The sequence below is a fragment of the Epinephelus lanceolatus genome, chromosome 18, assembly GCF_041903045.1.
Source record: "Epinephelus lanceolatus isolate andai-2023 chromosome 18, ASM4190304v1, whole genome shotgun sequence".
In the NCBI taxonomy this organism is placed as follows: Eukaryota; Metazoa; Chordata; class Actinopteri; order Perciformes; family Serranidae; genus Epinephelus; species Epinephelus lanceolatus.
The window spans coordinates 7,106,995-7,129,399 of record NC_135751.1 but is presented as its reverse complement, the minus strand read 5'-3'; the positions used below and the strand labels follow the sequence as shown (position 1 = coordinate 7,129,399).

The following is a 22,405-nucleotide window of genomic DNA, read 5'->3' as shown; positions in this document are numbered from 1 at the left end:
GCATGCACAACTGAGACCGGACTTCATCGGATATTGCATTCACAAGGAATAGACAGATACAAGGTCACAGTGACCTTAACCTTTGACCACCCAAATCTCAGCAGTTCATCATTGAGTCCAGGTGGATGTTCGTGCCAAATTTGGAGAAATTCCTGTGAGGCGTTGTTGAGATATTGCATTTACAATAATGGGACGGAAACCTGAAAACATAACAGCTCAAGCTACGGCTATTGCCTGCATAAAGACATAATTGTGACTGAAAATTTTTCCCTATGCTCTTCTTTTAAACAAATCTTTAAAGACCTTTACATCTGTTTATTGAGGCATGGCGCTCAGTATATGCAGAGAGTGGGACATTTCACAGCGTATTAACAAACTTGTTAGTGCTCTCTGATAGACAAGCTATGTTACAGAGACACCATTTCTTCACTACCTCAAACATATCCTTGGTATCGGAGTTTCTGTACTGACATTTAAATAAGTTATGAGCCGACATATAGGATGACTCTGTCATGAGCCTATAGAAGTTGATGTAGCCAATTTATCTGTCATGTTTCAGACCTGAATAAGGTCTTGTTTGCTAAGAAGTGAGTGGACTTGCAAAGACCTCTACTACGTGGTCAAGATCGTCCCCTTCCTGAAGTAAAAAAAATAAATAAAACAGAATTCATATTCACACTGATTGTTACATTTCCATATTTACCCAAACAGTTTAGTTGAAGTGAGTTTTGGGGTTATACTGATGTAGTACTTTCTCAATAACTCCATTCCATCTACTATCAGCTGCAGACTCTGGATCTGGAGATGTATTTATTCGACAGCTTTAAGTTTCAGTCTTTGAAAGGAAACAAACTCTCCAACCACTGACCCACCAGAAACTCTTTCATTAGCTTGGTTTTTAATTGTGAACTTTTGTTAATTGATGGTCTAAAATTGGCCTTCAAAACCCAGCCACAACTTTTATCTCCAACTACCAGATAAAAACACAATTGACATCAGGACTTAATTATGCCATTCAGTTAAAATACAACTCAAAAAGTGGATTCATCTAGTTTCAGAGTAATATATTAAAATAAGAAAAACACTGTAAATGAGAACTCTTCCAAACACAAGAATAAAGGGTTTCAAATGTGGAAATCTCAAGTCTTGATGAGAAGTATCAATTATTACTGCATTTTAAGGCCTCAACACATTGTTGCTCTGTCCTTAACCTGTTCAAAAATTATCATTAACACCAACATAAAAGCATAAATCATCTTGTGAAATACAGTAACAAGCCATGGCCAAACTGCACCAAGAAGACCTAAAAAGAAACATAAATAAATACTATAACTGATAGACTTGAGGGGTTACAATATTAAGGCAATGCAGTGGCATGTTCTTGGTGTTTTCTCTCATGGAATTCTGGACATTTAAAAGAAAAGCAAAGATCACACTCAATTAAATATACTCAACATTTGCACATGAACAAAAAACAATCTTCTTTAGGGTTTATGCATCCACAAAACTGCCCCCACAGCAAATTGCAGTAGTACAACCTTATCTGGAGCACTCATACAGCATATATTCCCCCAGTACAGTCAGTGCAATGCTCAAGGTTGCCTCTAACAAAGGAATTACAACCCCATGACTTTTGGGCAGCTAACATGGCTGGCGCTGTGGCAAAATGAAATAAAACAACTAGAATTTAAAACAAAACAAAACAAAAAACTCATTACATGACAAAGGAGAAATAAAAAGGGATTAAAGACTGTGTGGTCCAGAGGATAAGTAAGTCACACCTCGCTCTAGTGAATGTAGGCTCTGTAGACTGCAGATATATCATTGTCTGACTGGTCCAGTGCCTTAGCCCTCTTGTAAACCTGCACAGGAACAGAACAAACAAAAGAGGTTTCAGGTGTATTACATGTGCTTCACCCCTATTGTTATATAGGTTATATATTTAATATGTTAGAACCAATTTCATTTTACTGCAGGTGGATTGAAGAAAATTTCCATTTTCTGTACCGTGCCAAAACACACAATGGCTTGGACAGAATTCCTATCTCATGGGTGTTTGCTTCCACAAACCAGTCAAGTTGCACTTACAGTTTACATCCATGTCTGTAAAAACACAGATGCTTCACACACATTTTCCCCAAGCAGCACAGAAGATCTAGAAGTTTCAAGGTGGACACCCAAGATTAGTGTCACCAATTCAGTATCTGACCAAATGTCTCCCCTTCTGTTCCTGAGACATGGCATTGAGTAATGGACAGAAAAGTGTTTTTTGCAGAACATTATCATGTCACAGTGAAGCTGACCTTTGACCTTTTGGATATACAATATCATCACTTGGTCATTTTATTCCTTTTAACATCTGTGTGATATTTTGACATGATAAACATATTAATTCTTATTGCCAAAAACATGTTTTGTGACATCACAGTGACCTTTGACCACCAAATTCTAATCAGTTCATTCTTGAGTCCACGTGGACTTTTGTGCCGAATTTGAATTGTATTTGGAAATCATGGATGTCGTGTTCACCAGGCTAAAGAGGAAAAGGACCACCCAGATTGTGTGTTAGTGCCCATGGCATCATGGATAACTCTTACATCTGTGAAAACACCTTGAATGCTGAGAGGTACATGCAGGTTTTGGAGGAACATATGCTGCCATCCAGAGGATGTCTTTTTCGGGGACGCCCCGGCTTATTCCAGCAAGACAATGAGAAACATTCTGCACGTGCTTCAACAGCGTGGCTTCATAGTAAGAGTGCAGATACTAGACTGACCTACCTGCAGTCCAGACCTGTCTCCCGCTGAACATGTGTGGTGCATTATGAAACACAACATACGGCTATGGAGACCCCGGACTGTTGAGCAACTGAAGTCATGTATCAAGCATGAATGGGAAAGAATTTAACTTTTAAAACTTATGTCCTCAGTTCCCAAACACTTACTGAGTGTTGTTAAAAGAAAAGGTGATGTCACACAGTGCTAAACATGCCTCTGCTCCAACTTTACTGGAACATGTTGCAGGCATTAAATTCAGAACAAGTGTATATTTATATTACATTTTAAATAAAAATGTTTCACGAGTTTGAAAATAAAATGATCTTGTCTTTATGATGTACTCAACTGCATATGGGTCAAAAAGGATTTGCAAATCATTGCATTCTGTTTTTGTTTATGTTTTACACAGTCAGTGTCACACTCCACTCATTTAGTCTCTAAAGCCTTCACATGTACTAATTGATCCATTGTATTTCTTAGGCCGAGTGTGGAATGTACCCCATCCTCTTTAACCAAAGAATCAATGTGTACCAAGAGGAAGGCAATTCTTTGGTCAACAGTTCACAGGAAAAAAGAAAGAAAACAAAAGATTAATAATATTGTTGTAAAAACTAACAACATTCCTAAGTTGTACCTCATTGGCAGCTGCAGCCATTGGGGTTGGATGGTTGGCCATGTCACCCATTGAAATGGCTAGCCTCAGGTCCTTCTGAATATGTTTCAAATAGTAATCTGGCTTGAAGTTGCCCTGTAAAATATCTGGACAAGGCAGGAAAATGATTATTATTGAATAACTTTAGAGATATTTTCAAATATTTTTGTCTGAAATTCTCTGACAGTGTTCATGTAACTTGTTTTCTATGGCACCAAAATCTAAAAAAAATTATCATGCAACATTAAAAGGAAATTGAGAAATACAGTTAATTAAAAGACAACCATGAGCATGGTTTAGGTAAGTCACTTAAAGACAACTTAAAACTTCCTTTGCGTGGACCTACTTTGGCATTTCTGGTCCACAAAGGTGCTTGCCATCTGGCCCTGGCACAGGATGTCCAGGAAGGTCTGTTGTGATTGGCCTGTGGCCTGGGCCAGGGTTAGCCCCTCTGCAATGGTGGCCATGAAGCTGCCTTGCACCATGTTCAGGATCAGCATCATCCTCGCTGCATTACCCGCTTCACCTAAACCCCCCCCCCCCCCCCCCCCCCCCCACACACACACACACACACACACACACACACATTTGTAAGCACACATAAAGCTAGGAGTATGTGACAGTCTCCACACACACGTGACAATCATCCTTAGTGTGTCCATGTCTAAATTTCTGTTTGCCTGAAGTTGGCTTTTTACTCATGTTGGGTAGCCACAGAGCAGGGGACTTGCAGTAAAAGCTCTACCAATGAGTGAACTCAAAATGTGGTCATGTGATGTCGTCCGGCAGCTCAAGCATCCAGAAACAGAAACTAGACAGAAACCAAAGGAGAGACTCTCTAAAATAAAGGTAGATTTTTTTTTTTAGAGGTCATTCACTGACAAGACACTGGACATTGTAGCCTACACTATTTGCTGGTTAATAATCTACTAGTGTTGTTAAAAATATTGATTTCTGACTAGTGAATATTTGAAATCATTTTAATACTTATTTTCCACAGCAATGCTCTCTCTTATTGCTAATGTTGACTACAGTCATTCTGCTGTTCTCTGCTACTAACCAAAAAAGAAAAGTCATCACTGTTATGTTATAGCTTTGGTATATTAATTTTTTAATAAAAATTCAAATTTGTATGCCCCAAATGTCAATTTTTCCGTGTAATATTGAAAAAATATTGAATATCGATGTTTTTAACCTTTACAGGATTATTCAGACATTAAAGGGAATTCGCATATTTATTTTCTTTCAGAAAGACGACTGTAACCAACAGTGATGGGGGTACCACATTAAAGTATCACATTACTTTTTGCAGTAACAAAGTATTATCACACATTACCAACAGGATTTGGGGTAATATTATTGCATTTACAATGCCTTGTGATGCATTACAACCACACATTAAGTATTTATTGCTTAAATTTTCCATTGATCCATATTGTGCCACTTCTGCCAGTGCCACCAGAGAAAAAAATCCCATGATGGTTTTTGTGTCTTGTCATGTCTTGTCATGATATGTCATATAATAGAAGGGTGCCAGCTATCAGCACACCTGGGTGATGCCATATTGCATATTAGCATGTTCACTGTGTTTCCATTCATAAACCTATGACATATCCCATTCTGCTATTGTTTATTTTATCCTCGTCCCGGTGATCAGCATATCTGGGTGATGTCGTCAAGTGTGTGTGAGCATGTTGGATGTTTTCCTTTCACATCCCCTACAATAGCGGAGTAATGCCGACTGTCCCCTTCTCATACACAACTCTCCCTCTGGTACTGTTAAAGCTTACTGGCACACTGGGAACTGACAGGTGGGTCCTCCAGCTCTGGTGAATTTATTTGAGTCTGTCATAGTGACTGATTTGTATGCCAAAATGTTTGTTGTTCTAACCTCAGCATTTGTTTATTGTGTTTCATATTGTAGGCCTACAAATATTTATCCATGTCTCATAATTGATCAGACATCGATTCCCTGCCTGCCTGTCTCTGTGTCCAAGGCTTTCTGGTTATTTCTGGTTATTTAAAAAGGATCTAGGCTAGTTCATTGTTCTGTATCATCATGGTATTGTTAATGTAAGCAGGGGATTTTAATAAAAAGTGGTAACTACTGTATGTGAACACAAGAATGAGCCAGATCAGCACGCCGGAGGAGAGACTTCATTGGGCTGTACAATATCTCCCACCACTGGATTTGTACCTGCTATAAACTGGAGCTACTGTGCGTTGATTACCTGCTGTACAACAACATGACCCTCTTTCATTTTATAATGCCTAGTTGTTCTCCTGAGGTCATTTGGTTAAAGTAACAAAAGAGTAGTGTATTCAGTAACACATTACTTTGTGCAGACAGTAATACTGTAAAGTAACTTGTTACTTTTAAATGACTGTAACTAGTAATATGTAATGTGTTAAATTTTGAAAGTAACTTGCTCAACACTGGTTACCAATATCGAACTCAAGCCAGCAGCCAGTTAGCTCAGCTCAGCAGTGCAAGGACTGGAAACAGATGAACACTGCCTGACTTTGTCCACAGTAACAAAATCCTCCTACCAGCACCTCTAAACATTAACATGTTATACCTTACTTGTTTAATCTATGCAAAAACCCAGGGCCGTACCCGACTTAGAATTATGTCAATCAAATCCGATTTGGCTGTTCAATACAAATATTTAAAGATTCGGCCATGGCTATCGCCTGCGTCACAGGCATAAAAATGACACTTCAACATTTACAGAAGGTTATGTGCCAAGCAGAGATCAGTAACTTCCTGGAGTCTCTGCTGGTTGCCTGGCAACCGCAGAGCCAACAAACAGCCAAGAAGTTGTTCATGTTAATGTCTGATAAAACTATTGTAAGTCTATCCAACAGTGAACCCATAACATGTGTCTTACTGAACTGGGAGCTGACATGTATCAGTAGACCCTACATACCCAGGAAGAAGGAGGTCTTGCCCATGGCCTGGAAGCAGCTGCTGCAATCCTCGTAGACACTTCTGTCACCAGCTGCCAGGATGACCAGCATCCCATCATTGGAGAGCTGCTGACTTCCTGCCACTGGGGCCTCCAGGAAACGCCCACCCCGCGATGTAATCACCTGACATTCAAACATTAAATAACAATTTGATACAGCAATACTTACAAAAATGCAATGACAGTAAGTGCTACTACTGTATATATTTAATTAAAAACAGCAATACTTATATTCTTCCAATGACAATAACGTATACTACTGTATATACATTTTGGGGGAGGGAAGCATCAGTCATTTAAAGAATTTGGCGTATAAAAAACAATTTCAATAGTGCATGACTTTTTCCTGTGTGCTTAAGATAACGTTGTGTGTATGTTTTGTTAGTGTTTACCTGTGATAGTTCTGTGATGGTCTCTGGGTCAACAGTGGACATCTCTATGTAGCATTTGCCTGGCCTGATTCCCTGCAGCACTCCACTGGGTCCCAACACCAACTGGAGAGCAACAAATCCACAAAAAAGGTTGTTTTTTTTGTTTTGTTTTTTACCCACAAGCAGGTGATTCACGCCTACACAGGAAGCCATTTACTGGTGTGGAGCTGGTACTTACATCCCTGGCAGCCTTTGGGTCAGAGACACAGGAGAAAGTGATATCACACATGGAAGCCACCTCGGCAGGAGTCCGGCCTAACCTGGCTCCCTCCTGGATGAACAGGTCACACTGGAACACAGCAGGCAGGAGTTATTTAATAAATCATCATTAGTACGCCAGCACATCATACTTCCATGGTTTGCCAGCATATGTACCAAATCTTTTTATTAAGCATCTGATCAGTGCAGCCATCCTCTGGTACAATTAATGTCATGTTCATTGTAGGGATGCATCAATGCCAGTATCAATGTTTAAAATTAAAATGTGGCTGATAGCTGGTGCCAGTGTTTTCATTGTTGTTGAATTTTTGTTTGTTTGTTGTTATTTATTCCCCCTTTTGTACCAGGGCAACAAAAAAATCTTCATTCTAAAAACACAACCTGACTGTTTTAACGTCATTAAGCCCTTTATCACACTATCTTTGAATGACCATAACTTCAATCATTAATATTTATGAAACAGCCTTTAAGACAGTCTTTCACATGAAAAACATCTTTTAAAAATGTTTTAAAAGTCTTTTTAATATATACATTATATCATAATTCCCTCTGTAATATCTATTTTATAGTGTTGTGAAAACATAAATTTCTCCCTAAAATAGCTGTATTTATTAAAGTTTCGCCAAAAACTTAATTTTACAAGCTTACAATGAATACATCATGATAATGTTATAATTTACCTTTGCCCATTGCTCATTTTTGTACTTAATAGAGCTTGAATGCATCATCATGTAACTCAATGCAACCTCTCTTAGCTGTGAGTTACAGCAACCAGCTGCTAATGTATAGCGCCGTATAACGTATAATGTCGGCTGCATAAAGTAGGGACTTCTTAGCGGCCCTTTAGCACGATCTCTGTGTAATAAGGGCTACTGACATTAATGACACCTTGTTCATCAGACAATACATTAGTGATTATTTGACACTGGATGATGCAATTGCCTGTGTGACAGTAACTCTGTGTTGCACTACAGTACCTTTTCTGCTGTGCGGTTCCACACTGTGACAACATGACCCATTTTCAACAGGTTGGAAACTATACCGCTACCCATCAGCCCCAGACCCAGGAACCCTATCCTGAAGGGCAAAGTCCAGAAACAACAAACAAATCCAAACATGATCAAAAAAATGAGCATTCGTATGTCCAAGTAACCCATTAAAAGGTTAGGTACAAAATTGGTAACAGTAATCCATAAGTGTTAAAGGAATACTTCACCCAAACAAGGACCATTTGTATATAAATAAGGGACCACGTTTAACAGTGGCAATTAATATATATTCCCAATTTCAGTGGAGGCATACAGACAAAGTTTTCTCTACAAATTCAACATCAACAAATGGTCATTTTGTGGGTTAAGTATTCCTTTAAGCCAGTTCTGTGTTTTTGGTTAAATTTACTGAGTCATTTTGAGGATGTGTGAATACCTTTTATCTGTGGGTGTGATGCTGCCATTGATGGCTGTGCTGTCTGCTGCTTGGATGGATGTTGACCCTGTTTCCTGCACAGTGAAAAGCAACACCGTCAATTTCATACTGAGGGGAAAGTGAGGCCTTATTTAGCTTTGCTATGCATTATTTTCTAAACCAAATATATTCCCAAAATGTAAAATTCAATTGTAGAAGTTCAAATGAATATGAACTTCTTCCACTCCGTGCAGACACGAGCATTCCCCGCTGACATTACTGTCTTTCAAAGGCTGTAACAGGTTGAGTCTGTACTACATAAAATTAAAAGACTTTAATTTTTATTGTATTTGAAATAAAAAATTTTAAATACTGGGGTCACCTAAACGGTCTTGAAATTGCATAAATGGGGTCTGAGTGGAAAGCTGAGACTCTTGTGGATTCAATGAGCCCAATTTTGATCATGTGTCATGCCGTTAGTTCCATAGTAGCCATCTTATTGTAGCAAAACTATTTTTTTGAAATTATAAACTCTATGCTTATAAGTTTGAATAAGCATCTAACCAAAACACAATGTTTATTACAGATTCATGACTAGAAAAACCTGACACACAAAGCTAAGATGCATCTCAAATTAATCTTCAGGTTCCCAGCTTTCAGATGATGTAGACCACTTCTATGTAGCATATACTGTTGACGTGCTTAAGATTCCCTGTGCCCCACAAAAAGACAAAAATGTGTCTATTGTATGAGGGGTGGAGTAGAAGAGGTTAAAATAAATTCATAAAAGTTGGAACATTTTGACTGGTTAGTTTTACTAGAAAATTACTAGTTACTTTACCTCTTCAATGATCTTTAGGCGCTTGCTGATGGGTTCCATTGATGAGGCTGGCTGTGGGCAGTGTAGAAACTATCATATAGATGTGACCAACATTCTCTACACACGTCACAAAGAAAATGCCAATTTCATATTGGATTCACTGCATCTTACAAGAAAATTACGCAGGATTTTCCTAAACAACAATGTATAGACCATACTAAAGTAAGTATTTTTTTCTGCAGGGCCTCTGCCCCCTGCCTGGATTTTCTTATTTTCTTATCATTTTTCTACAGTCAGGACATTCTTTAGCACAGCACGCAGGGTAGGTTGGGACTTCATAAAAGTGGTAACCAGGTGCCAAACTATAAGCAGCACGCATCCAAGAGGAAGCTACAAAAATCACAGACACAGTGACGAAAAAATGCCAATATAGTGAACAGTATACTTTGTAGGAATTAATTTACATTTAAGTAAAACGAACTATGTGATAACAAAATTTTGTAGTAAACATTTGATAAAATAAGAGCTACAAACAAACAGCATTCAGAGCACATCAGTCACCGTTTGGAAACATCTGGTCAGCATCCCCTCCAATGTCATTGCCAATATTGTGTATTCAGTTGATGTATTTGATTGGTGCATCACCTCATACACTCAAATGATGGAATGAAATTGTTTTGTTTCTGTATATTTTGTAACTACCAACCCATTAGGGATCATTGCATATATATTTAAGACACTAGACTTTAACTTGGACCTGTGCCCAGGGTCATCATGGGCTCAAAGTAGAAACGTCACTGCCCAAACCCCTATGACAGGCTGACAAAGGATTTATCAGTTTTGCCAGAGATTGTTTCAGTTTAACTGTTACAGGCCCACACAGGGGGTACCACTAGAAACACTGCTGTCTCTTCATCAGCACTGACCAAATCAGAGTCAAGCGGACCAAGACTACAGAGCACCAGATTCCTTAACGAACGAAATCAGACATGTAGAGCAAATGAATAATTTAAAAAAGGAGGAAAGAAAAAAATTATAGGGTGCAGGTGTCAAAATACTGAGCGTGCTTCCTCTTACCTTCTCAGACTGGCTGAGTAGGAAGTGATGGAAATGTGGGTCGTCCTTCACAGGCTGCAACAGAAAAAGAAATCACTGTGACAGTGTTTTCTATGCTTATGTAGTGACCAGAGTGCAGAAACCACTTACTGTACACCACACCATGCTGACACATCAGGGCTCCCACCAGGGTCTTTATACAAACTGCCATAATTATGTAGTAAAAGAAATTGGATGTAGGGCTGGGCAATATAGCTTAAAAATAATATAGCAATACTTTTGGATTATATCGCGAAATTTTGAAATCTTCACTTAAACAAAATAATTACATGAACTACAGTTTTAAAAAAGCTAAAGTAGCTCCTGTCATAATTCAGTTAAATAAGTATTGTTATGATAAAGTTAAATAAAGTATTGTTAGAATTTAAAAAATCAAAGTGGAACCATTTGTGCTTTAATTTTGAAGCACCCGGCTCGGCCCGGGCCTGAGGTGTTGATGTTTTTGCCGTGAACTTGGTTAACAGTAAGATGTTTGCAGTTAGCAGACAGTTTACATTAAATTACAGCAGCACCTTTAAACGTGAGGACTTATTCACTCTGAGAGGGAAACACACTGACAGCGCTTCCCTTCATAAATTCATATTATTTGCAAGTCGAACTGGTGCTCCATGGTTGTGAAATGTGAATAACAGTTGCGGTCTAGAGCCCTGCAGATGAGAAACACCCTTCGCCTGCTCACACACTATCGCTCAGAAGAAAGTGATCAGGATGGGCGAAGTAGTGTGTGTGACAAACCATGTTTGTGAGTCTTTCTGTGTGTGTGTGTGTGTGTGTGACTACGTTACCCTTTTTATTCAGTGTTTTCAAATTTGTCTTTTTTTATACATTCCACATGGAACAAGCCACAATTCTTCAAGTATTAGGGCTGCACGATATATCGTTTGAACATCACCATCGCGATGTGCGCATGTGTGATAGTCAAATCGCAGGACATGCAATGTTTTCCCTTTTTTGAGAACATGTAAACTTTTGTTTTGCTTCAGAAAAGCAGCTCTGAAGAAAGCTCTTTGCTCGCTCCGCTCGCCTCTCTCTCTTGTCTCTCCCTCTTTGAGCACTTAGCAGACCAGCCCCCCACCACCCCTCACAATAAAAGTCTATTTAGAAAATAAAGGGATTCTCTCAGCCGAGGTTATAAGGGGCTTTTAATTTGAAACAATTTCAGAAAGTGTTGAGTTTGACATGACAGCGCGATGCATTAACTTTATCAAGGCAACGGGAACGGATAAAAAGTAAAAATATAAAGATACAGAGGGATTAATAAATAACGGTCCTTTTATAATGTAGTCTGTTTCAAATGAAGCTGGTAGCCTCTGCAGCTGTGGTGAGTAAAAGCCCCACCACTATGTTTTAATTTTCTTACTTTAAGTCATAGTTTTTTACAATATTGTGCAGTCCTATCAAGTATATTCCATATATTGCCCACCCATATTTGGAGGTGATTCCGTCCATAGTCTAAAGATCTGATGTTACCCTGGAGTGTTAATGGTGAAGGCTAATTAACTCCATAACCAGCGAAAACCCGATATGTGTTCAACTGCTGCACAAAACATTCAGGTTAAAAAAACACCAACAGCATGTTAGTTTAAATGGCTGACCTTTGGAATACTTACACCAATACAGAGCAAGAAGAACACAGTTTGCTGTTCAGCAGAACTAGAGGTGAACTGACACAAATCCACATGCTTTATATAATGTACAGTTTGACTGGCCTATGAAGTGACAGTTACAGGTGGTCTCCCTCTCTACACTGAATATTAGCTAATACCCTAAAGCCAGTAAGTGAAGATGAAGTATAAGGTCATCATGTGAAGGCATAATGTGTTAGCATATCACACAGTAAAAAATGAGCTTTTGTGATGTATCTCTCACAGAATGGCCAAGTTTGAGTTCTCTGAAACTAGATGACTATCTGATTCTCCATGTCAGCAGAACTGATGAATTCTGAATAAGTTAACATTCACAGTTCCATCTTGTCCTGTCATTTAGGTTTCTGAAAACAAAAGAACATGGCAAATACAACAAGGAAATGAGCTGATTCTGTTTACAAATCAACAGACCATAAAGAAGTGTAAAGGGAAACGCTGCCTATTTTCAACCAGCTCTGTCATGGCAGTGTGTGCAGATGAACCGTGTTTGGTTTCCCCCGTGCCACGAGCGCCTGTAACTCCCCACCCATCCGCCAGCAGAAGTCTGCTGGGTGGCGCAACATGCATCACTGGGACCTCTGCTGATCAGTTTGATTGATCAGTCAATCAATCCGATCAGAGGTGATTAAATGAAGTGCTGGCTTTGAAAGTGTTGTCATTGTTAGTGTAGATCACTGCTGATAGAGGGTTGAGACAGACACAAGTCATCACTGCTGTGATGTAATTTTTCCAGTTTTTCAAATATCTTATTATTCTGATCATTTTATTTTTTGGTGTTATTGCGTTGGGTGAGAAATGTATGTGTATCCCTAATGAAATTGACGATAAATATTATCCCTGCACAATGTAGAACGTAGCATTTAATTTACTCACTGTCATCCAGTATTTGTTTATTTTTCTGATCTCTTTATCTTTCTGCCATTTTCTTCTCTGCTTAAGAAACTCTTGAGCCTCTTTAAAGACCTTCTCCTTACTCCTAACAATTTGTGTAAGGGCTGTGTGAATAACTTTTAACTTTTCAAGGTCCTAGTCTTAACCTTAAGGGGAAATTCTAAGAAAAGGTCACAATTCTAAGAATTTTCTTAGAATTTCATCACTAGGAGCAACTTTTAGCAGCAGCTTTGTATACAACCCCAGGACTGTTCATAAACATTTGATTCCACACTACTGAAGTCACTCTCCTTTTTAGAACATAACTCCTCCACCACAGAGCTTTCAGTCATGCTTGTTGGTGCTGTGCAGTATGATGTCATTATGTCAACAAGTCAGAATATTGCCATTACTACAATATGTATTTCTTTTATCATATTAAAAATCGTACCGGCCCTATCGTGAACAATATGATATGGTACACCCCTAATGGGTTGAAGCCAACACCTTCGGTCTGCACAAACTGCCCACACACAGAGCTGAATTTAGAGTGGTCATCAACCCCGCTCCTGAGGAGCTGGTTGGCTCTCTTTACTACCAGACACACATAAAAAGCAGGAAGCTTATCAGGAAATCATACATTTCTGGGTCAACTGAATCAAACGTCAGCCCCTCTTGAGCCTCCACATACAGTACAGAGCTGGTGACCATTTTAACAGCACAAGCCAAACAAACAGTTTCAGTAGTCAAGAGTGAGCACCAAACAGGTCAGAAGGGAAAGGTCTGCAGTTGCTGGTGATTAAAGCCAAAGCTTAAGGTCAGGTAGGAAAAAAGCAAGGCAAGGCAGGCTTGTTGGGAAGGGGGTTCACCTACACTGCTTTCCCATTTGAATCCTGAGCCAGGTCCAGCCCCCAGCCTCTCAATAGTGGACGGCTCGGGGTCAGAGTCAGTTAAGTCCTTAAGGAGGAGAGAGACACATATTCACCTTCTAAATCAAAGGGTGAATTTTTAGAGGTCCATGTCTGCCGTAGTGGGGGATGTTTTCTCTGTCATATATGGAAGAGACAGTGTTGAGGACCAAATATAAAATTCCATTCATCCACTTCCATTCCACTGTATTGGAGTGGAGAAATCTCTTGCAGGCACTGCAGGCAACCCCTGACAGTACCTAGAACTTGGATTTAGCATCATCATCTGAACAGTGCCCAAGTTAAGTTTTAGAACTTTAAGTCAAAGCAGAGGAGGACAGTGGAAACAAAAGCAGAACCTGAGATAATGGCTACGTGTTATGTTACACTGAGTTCCTGCAGGCAAATCACCCCAATTACAAACCAAAAACACAAAAACCCAGAATCGTTCACTGGGACCTCAGATAGGTGTGGCTAAACATTAGTATCCATACTGTAAGCCCCAGTATTCGCTTTGTATTATTAGATTCAACAAGGTAAAATTTGTGACTGTTTTTGCTGTTATGACATTGCAATACTTAGCAGGAATGTTGTCACTTTAAATTGTAATCCATTAAATGCACATTGCAGGTTTAGTGGAGACAATTTCATCAGATTGCTTTTGGGGTGAAAGCTCATGCCTGGGTTTTGAACATTAACAGAAATACAGATCACAGATCTTATCCTCAAGTTGACATTCCCTACAGTCAATGAAAAAACCTGTGCATGGCTCGGTGCACTAAGGAGGGAAGGATGGAGTTCAGAACTCATTAACTGTCTGTAAATCAGTGTCACTCTCTTTGCTTCACTTTTTCCAAGCCTCATTTTACTGTGTTTGTTGTCTTTTCTAAAGAGTGTTTATTTTGAATTAAACACGATTTAACTAATGCTTGACAGGACAATAGTTTAACTTGTCAGTGTTCTACTGACCTTTTCAGAGGGGTCCTTCAGGGCACTGAGATCCTCATCATCCTCCTCCAGTATTTTCAGTGGCTTGTTGGATGTCTTCTTTCCTTTTGAGTCTCCTTTCCCATCCGAGTTCTGTTAAAAAAAAGGTCAAAAAAAGATCAACAACTAATGATATTTTGCTGCTATTTTTTGCATGTCAAGACAGTTCTTGGCAACCTGATGACTGTTATAAATGTAGGAGGGTTTCGAAAATAACTTTGAACAGGTTACAAATACACTTGGGAAAAGGGATGACTGAATTCTCTTGTATGCTTCCACTCAGGTGGGCAGCCTAAAGAGAGACCATGTGTCCACTTGACCAAACATTTGCTGAGACTGAACATAAGACCTAGGAGAATTCACGAGGAAGGTTTGAAAGAGCAGGACTTATTGAGTAAAATCTCACAATATTAACTGTTCATTTGATTCCATCAATTTCAGTGCTGGAAACAAACCAGTTCCGCATCTGTGTTTGTTTTGGTTGCGCTGTGGTGGCATAATAGCAGGGCTGGGCAATATCACATTAGTTAACTTGCTAGCTAGCTAACTTACCATTTGGTATATTTCACATTGTATGTATTTGACAAACTGATGATTCAGCTAATTATTGGATTTTCATTTTCAAAGAATGTTCTGTTTTTGAACATAAGGGCTTAGTCTTCAGAGGGTTAATCAATAAATTGATTTTTTAATTTCTATGAGACAGGTTTATGTCGGCTTCTGATGTGGGAAAATAGTTATTTCTATATGTATCTGACACAATGAATACAGCCTGCGCAAATAAACAATTTTATTCTAGTTATTTCCCAGAAATCCCCATGTAAAGTTACCTTGAATATTCCTGGAATTTGGACACCTTACCTTAGAGTATCAGAGTGTGCAGACACAACTGACAACTCACGCTACTCCGCCCTCCTTTTCCATTACTGTTCTTTATTTCCAGTTAAGTTTAAGTTACGTTTGCAGTTAGCTCAATTTGAAACAAGACTGTTTTGTAAAACATGTCTGCCATGCTGATAATACTGTGTCCAATGACAGAGACAACAAATCTGATGCTTCGACTGACAGTGAGATTCAAATCATGAGTTCCTTGATTAATAATATGAATCACTAGTTGCTTTTACACTGCCTCTTCAAGGCAGGAATTTCACACCATTAGGTCACCTCGCTGATCTGTATAAAACGTACAATCACATAACGGGGGGGACAGAGTTGTCTCTCAGAGATATTAACAGCACCAAAATGAGATTTGTACAAAGTGGACAGTCGAAAGGATGGAATCATGGGCAGCACAGGTGTGATATTTTGGCAGCATGTGTTCGACTCACTGCAGGAGATTTAAAAAGTAGCTGCTAGCAGTTAGCATCTAACTAAGAACGGCGGACGAAAATGTTCACAAAGTGGGAAAACAATGAGGTCCAGGAGCTCCTTACCCTCCGAGCAGCGGGAGATCAGCTGCCATATAACAGGTGAGGTAAATTGTTATTGCCATGTTTACACCATTGTTATTGTTTAGAAAGCGCTGCTGACCTGTCTATGTCACGCTAGAGGCGACGCTATTGTGTTACACGTCACACCCATCAAGCCTCTATTGATTCCATGATGCTGGCATACTGTCTGAAATCACATACTGGAGTGGAATGATGGCACTGTTGTTTGGTACTGTATAAAAATGCAAAGCCAACGCAAAGATGGGACTTCATAGCCAACCTACTGTGCAATCTCTGTGTAAAAAGGGCTACTGATGTTCACAGGGCAGGTCTAGTGGGCACTTTTAAGTGAAACAAAAGAGGTATACAAGAAATGACACATTCATTCAGAGACATTCATGATGTCCATTTTCCCTAACCTCCAACATGAAAATGTATACCAACATTCTCTGTCAACATTACATCTCATTATGTGTCATGTTCAGTGTTTCCCAAGAGTTCTTTTGAGGTTGAAGTGCTTCAACCTGTAACCTCATGGTACACCAGAAGTCTGTACGCATTTAACCATCCCCCTTGCCTAAAATCCTTGCATTCTGTACATGAGACTAAAAAAAACATATGAAAGCAAGGGAATGATTTTTTTTCTGAAGAGTACGGGTAAGCACAATCTATTTAGAATTGCTAGTTTTATCTCAAATACTGGATTATGTGATGTAGGAACCCCCCACCCCCCTTCACCTGTTCTTTCCCCTTTGCTTTCTTTAGGAAGTCTTCCACTGCATCGACCGCCTGCTGGAAGCGCTTTCCTTTATTTATCTTGATCATCTCCTCTTTGTGGGCATGGTAGGGCTTCAGCTGTTCTACTTTGATCCAGGCACTGAACAGGCACACAGAAACATAGTTCTTACACATTTGTTGATGAAGGATATGCAAGGTCAGTCAGAACTGGTGGTTCACTTACTGGTCTTCAGTTCCAAAAAATTTCACAAAATGGCATTTTTTGCCCCTGGGCTTTTTCAAGTCCTTAGGAGGGCTTACTACCTGAAATGAGAATAAATATAGTCAAACATTAGAGTAACATTTGTCATGCAGTTGTTCAAATCTATCTGGCCTTTAAGCAGCCACTGGCATGTTTTCACTTCTCACCTTCCCTGGCCATGGTGGGTAACGACCAAGCTTCCCCCTGAAAGAAGAGTGATACTTTGAGGTCTGGTATCAGTCTTTCTTGCTAGTACAGAGAGACATTACATCACACTCTGGGAATCTAAGGATTCTGGCACTGCTCAGGTCCAATTTTGTGACCAGAGGGGATGTGCCTTTTGCCATCAGAGCACCCAAACTTTACAGAGATACAAACACTATATTAAGATTCTTGAACACAGAGAACTGACAAAATAGTGAAAACCCTTACAACATAAACCGATGGAAGCTCACGATACCTCATGTAGTGAGACGTGTTTCATTTTGTTGGAGGTATCAACAAATGTTTATCCCATTTTTGTCAGTGTTAATAGGGTTCTACTTGTTCTTTTTATCTTTCTTGTTTGCAGTTATGTCCTCATATGTTATAGAAATATTTCCTCTTGCCACATTTCATGATTTTGCAGTGTTCTGAGAGATGTAACAGCAACTTAGGTAGCCACTACAGTACCTCACATTTACAAAAATATGATGTTCTGAGTATAGACCGTGTAACATGTTTACTTACAATAACTTCCAGGAAGAAAACTCGCGCATCATGTACATAAACTCAAATGGCGCTGAGCAAATGCTGTGTCAGCTTGTTTTGGGTTTTTTTAGCCAGCTGAAAACAAACTCACTTATAAAATCTGTATCAGTGTGAGTGTACACTGTATTTAGAATATTTTCACCATTTTACCTTGCTGTCCAATAGTCTTTTCCAGCAGGAATTTGAAGCTGTTGTATCAAAGCCACCAGACTCCATTGACAAAAACAGTAGCTTAACTTACCAACACTTAAGTTGTTGGCTTACTGCAGCTGGTTAGTGTGTAAGGTAAAGCGGAGAAAATATTCGAATATAGCATTCACTAACATTGATATTGATTTCCTTGGGTGACTAAATTATGTTTCACTGCAGCCCTGACCACAGCAGTACACTGCTTAGCTTCTATATCAGAAGATTTGATTTATCTAAGATCACAGCGGAGCAACGCAGTACATAAAATAAGCACAGCAGAGGCTTCAGATAGGTCGGACTAGTGTCTCACTATGTATCTTTAGACGTTACAGTTATGGCTGAAAATGACAACAGACATAAACAAGTTTGCCAGTTTTACATATCTCTGCAACTGAAATAAACTGCTTGTTGTCTACTCAGACGTGACTGTTGTAAGTTGGACTTCATGATGATTGGTCCATATGGGTACACTTAATTTGATTCCCCACCACCACCCCAAATCAGTCTCCCATTCATAGTCTATGGAGCACCTCCAAATTTATACTTGATGACATCACATGATTTGACACACAGGTCTGGTTTCTGGCTTTGAGAGAGAGTAGCTCAAGTTAACAGACATTGCTTTAACTCTTTTGAGGCCGTGGAAATAACATGTTGACATTCTTGATTTAGGTGGTGATGCCCTTTAAGTTGCATGTAGTTTAGAGGTACCCGTGTATCAGCGTAAATTTAACAATATTTCGAAATGCGTGTTGCAAATGTTTAAAGGCAACTAGCCCCTGTTACTTGTATTGACACTTTGCAGTGCAGGTAATACCATCTTGAGCAATACAAACTGCTACAAGGCAATATAAGACCACCCATTTGGCATTATTCTCATTACAAATAAATCATCAAACTTCTCAATGTTCAATTAAGCAGAGTTCATTCTCTAAGGACAATCTGTAAATCATTGTAGTCTGCAGAGAAAGAGGTGCAACAGTTAACACGGAAGCCTAGCAGACGTGAAGCTACCAACAGTTAGCTAAATATCCGCTTATGCTACGGTGCTAGCAAAGCTCGTCACAGACCACAACACTTCTACAGTACTGAAAATTAAAAGTATTAAGCGAAGCTCTACAGATAAACCCGTCGAGGCAAGAATTTAAAGTTGAAAAGACTAGTATCCGGGGGGAAGACCCCTCTCTCTTCGGTCTAAACCTTATTCTTTTAAGTTACCCGCTAGCTAGTAGCTAACGACGGCTGCTGGCTGAGTCAGCTTGGCTAGCAATTTGTTTGGGTTGACCATCAACTAACCGAGTACGAGAACACTTCCATGAATTGCATCTGGTTGTCACAAACATGAATTATAAGCGTTAAACTAACTAATGAAACACTGCTGCATGCAATACAAGATGATTTAACAGAACCGGAGGGGTCTGACAATGTTTTGAGGTTTTCTCACCACACTAGGTCCCCGATCCTCAAATGCACCGTCGCCATCTTACAACTTTAATAAAACGTCGCACTGAATGAGGGGAAAAGACAACACACACCCACTAATCACATGTGAGAACAAGCCCTTCCTCTCTATGTAACATCCGCCTGGCTGTTTATTTTTACTTTGCATTATTCTGAAAACTGGTTTCTGACAAGCCAAAACACATTTAATATATAAATGAATAGTATTTTGTTTATGTGTAAAGAACTAAACATCAAAAAGAGGGAAATGACTAGGCTATAACATTACACCAATATAAAAGCAGATGCTGTGATAAATCTACATGCGACAAATGAATGGATGGTATGGTTCATATTCAATTTGAGTGTGATATTTAACCAGCTTTAATCTTAAATTAAAAACATTTCTATTTGTGTAGCCTGTGTTTCTATGTGCAGCTCCTTTTCACAGTACTGCCACCCACTGGTGGGAGGACGACCATCTCTATGGCACCTTCGTCTCTAGGTAAGCACTGCAATTTCATTTGGTTTCTATTTTGAGAGGCAGGCTTAACACGGATTTGGCCTAAATGTGATAATGTAAAGACGCGGTATATTTGTATGTATGGTTTATGTTTTAAAATGGGGGAGCAATCTTGAAAAGATTCTGGTGGGGGTTTGGGGGTCCTCCCCCAGAAAAAAAAGTAATTTTAAACAAACTTTACAAGTCTAGATGAATTAGACTGAGGGTGTTACGAAATCCAAGAATACACCAAGAACCGTTTAGGGGAGACTGGGTAGAGTTGTAACACTTCTTGTCTCAGCACCTCTAACTAGCTCAGTTTTTATGTAAGAGCTCTACCTTTGGCACAAAGTACCCTTATTTGTCTACTAAAAATAGCAATGTTCCCAACTTCTCCAACTACATCACAGAATTCAGCAACTGATGTCAAATACAAGGAGTTCCATCATTACAACCTGCCCAAGTACCAGGGTAAGTTGTAACGACATCACGACTATGTACAATATATCAATATATTTTGAAGCAAGATATAGATTTAGACAATACTGTTTATATCGATATAAGGTCAAGTTGCGTTACATAACGCATACCAGTGTTCATCTCACACTCTCTGCACAGCTCCACCCTACTCACTCACTCATAAGTTCTCCAGCCACACTAAGGGAGACACAGAGCTGCTACTCCGTTTAATCTGTCTGTTAATTAGTCTATGTGGGACATCAGTCTATGTGCTGCACATGCTACGCTAAATCAGTTTATGAGATGAAGAAAAATGACCACAGTAGCACACATGCAATCCAGCACTGCGTTGCATGTGTAGGAGACTTTCCTCTTTGATAAAGTTTATAGTTAGGGCTGGCTCAGGCTAGCCCTGTACCAGCCCCTAGTTAGGCTGACTTAGGCCTAGTCTGCCAGAGGACCCCCCTATGATACACCGGGCACCTTCTCTCCTTCTCTCTCTCTCTCTCTCTCTCTCTCTCTCTCTCTCGTATTCTATTTCTGCATCTTGCTAACTCGGCCATTCTGAATGTCACTAACTCAGCTTCTTCTCCGGAGCCTTTGTGCTCCACTGTCTCTCAGATTAACTCATATCGCAGCGGTGCCTGGACAGCGTGATGTGTGTGGTTGTGCTGCTGCCGTGGTCCTGCCAGATGCCTCCTGCTGCTGCTGCCATCATTAGTCATTAGTCATACTTCTACTGTTCTTATACACATATGACTATTGTCACACATGTATACTGCCAGATATTAATACATACTTTCAACATATTGTACCACAGTAGCCAGAACTATAACTATAATATTATTACTTTAAATAATGTCCTGCATATCTCTCTCTCTCTCTCTCTCTCTCTCTCTCTCTCTCTCTCTCTCTCTCTCTCTCTCTGTCTCATTGTGTCATGTGGATTACTGTTAATTTATTATGCTGATCTGTTCTGTACGTCATCTATTGCACGTCAGTCCGTCCTGGAAGAGGCATCCCTCCTCAGTTGCTCTTCCTGAGGTTTCTACCGTTTTTTTTTTCCCCGTTAAAGGGTTTTTTTTTTGGGGAGTTTTTCCTTATCCGCTGCGAGGGTCATAAGGACAGAGGGATGTCGTATGCTGTAAAGCCCTGTGAGGCAAATTGTGATTTGTGATATTGGGCTTTATAAATAAAATTGATTGATTGATTGATTGACAGAGCTGCTTGACAGTGTCAGGTGAGCATTTGTTGGCTAGTTTGTGTGTGAGGTGGATCATAGTGCATCGCTGTTCTTCTTGGTAGTTGTAGTCTTTTGTGTGACATTAGTGTCTGGATGCAGGCGACAGATGTGTTTAAAAATTCCAGCGACAACTCAGACATTTCATATACAAGACATATAATGCAGACAATGTGTCTCTTGCTCCTTCCTTCCCTTGACCTCTCTGTTGAGGCTCTGTGCATAAATAAGATCAATAGCCTAAATAAATGAAAATCATTTTAAAGTTTCACATGCAAGATCAGAAAGGAAGTGGCAATATACAATAAATGTATAAAATGACTCATAGGTCATTGGAGGTCATAGGAGAATGGCAGACTCCTTAGCTATTTTTGAAAAGAAATTGAAAATCTATCTTTTTAATTTGTCTTATGGGTTGATTTGATTTTATATTTTATTAATGTTAGTGTTTGGTTTTGTTGATGTTGTTTAAATTGATGTGTTGTTTTTAACTGTTCTTGTTTTGTAGATTTTGATAATGCTTTGTTCAAGCACTTTGGGCTGCATTCGTGCATGAAAGGTACTCTATAAATAAAGTTTATTATTATTATTATTATTATTATTATTATTATTCTTGG

General features: G+C 39.3%; 1 protein-coding gene across 2 annotated transcripts; it reads right to left on the bottom strand.

The window, feature by feature from the left end:
* Nucleotides 1-1,049: 1,049 nt before the first annotated feature.
* Nucleotides 1,050-19,701, bottom strand: glyr1 (glyoxylate reductase 1 homolog (Arabidopsis)). 2 transcript variants are annotated; one of them, XM_033644544.2, is made up of 16 exons: nt 19,592-19,701; nt 17,376-17,412; nt 17,191-17,270; nt 16,968-17,106; nt 14,782-14,892; nt 13,778-13,861; nt 10,350-10,403; nt 9,294-9,344; nt 8,474-8,547; nt 8,026-8,125; nt 7,008-7,118; nt 6,791-6,892; nt 6,360-6,522; nt 3,776-3,955; nt 3,412-3,536; nt 1,050-1,862 (listed from the first exon to the last, which is right to left on the bottom strand). In XM_033644544.2, the coding sequence occupies exons 1-16, from the start codon at nt 19,627-19,629 to the stop codon at nt 1,788-1,790; spliced, it is 1,524 nt and encodes a 507-aa protein (XP_033500435.1). In that variant the 5' UTR covers nt 19,630-19,701; the 3' UTR covers nt 1,050-1,787. The 2 variants fall into 2 exon arrangements, with proteins under 2 accessions (XP_033500435.1, XP_033500436.1); XM_033644545.2 differs by lacking the exon at nt 13,778-13,861.
* Nucleotides 19,702-22,405: the final 2,704 nt, after the last annotated feature.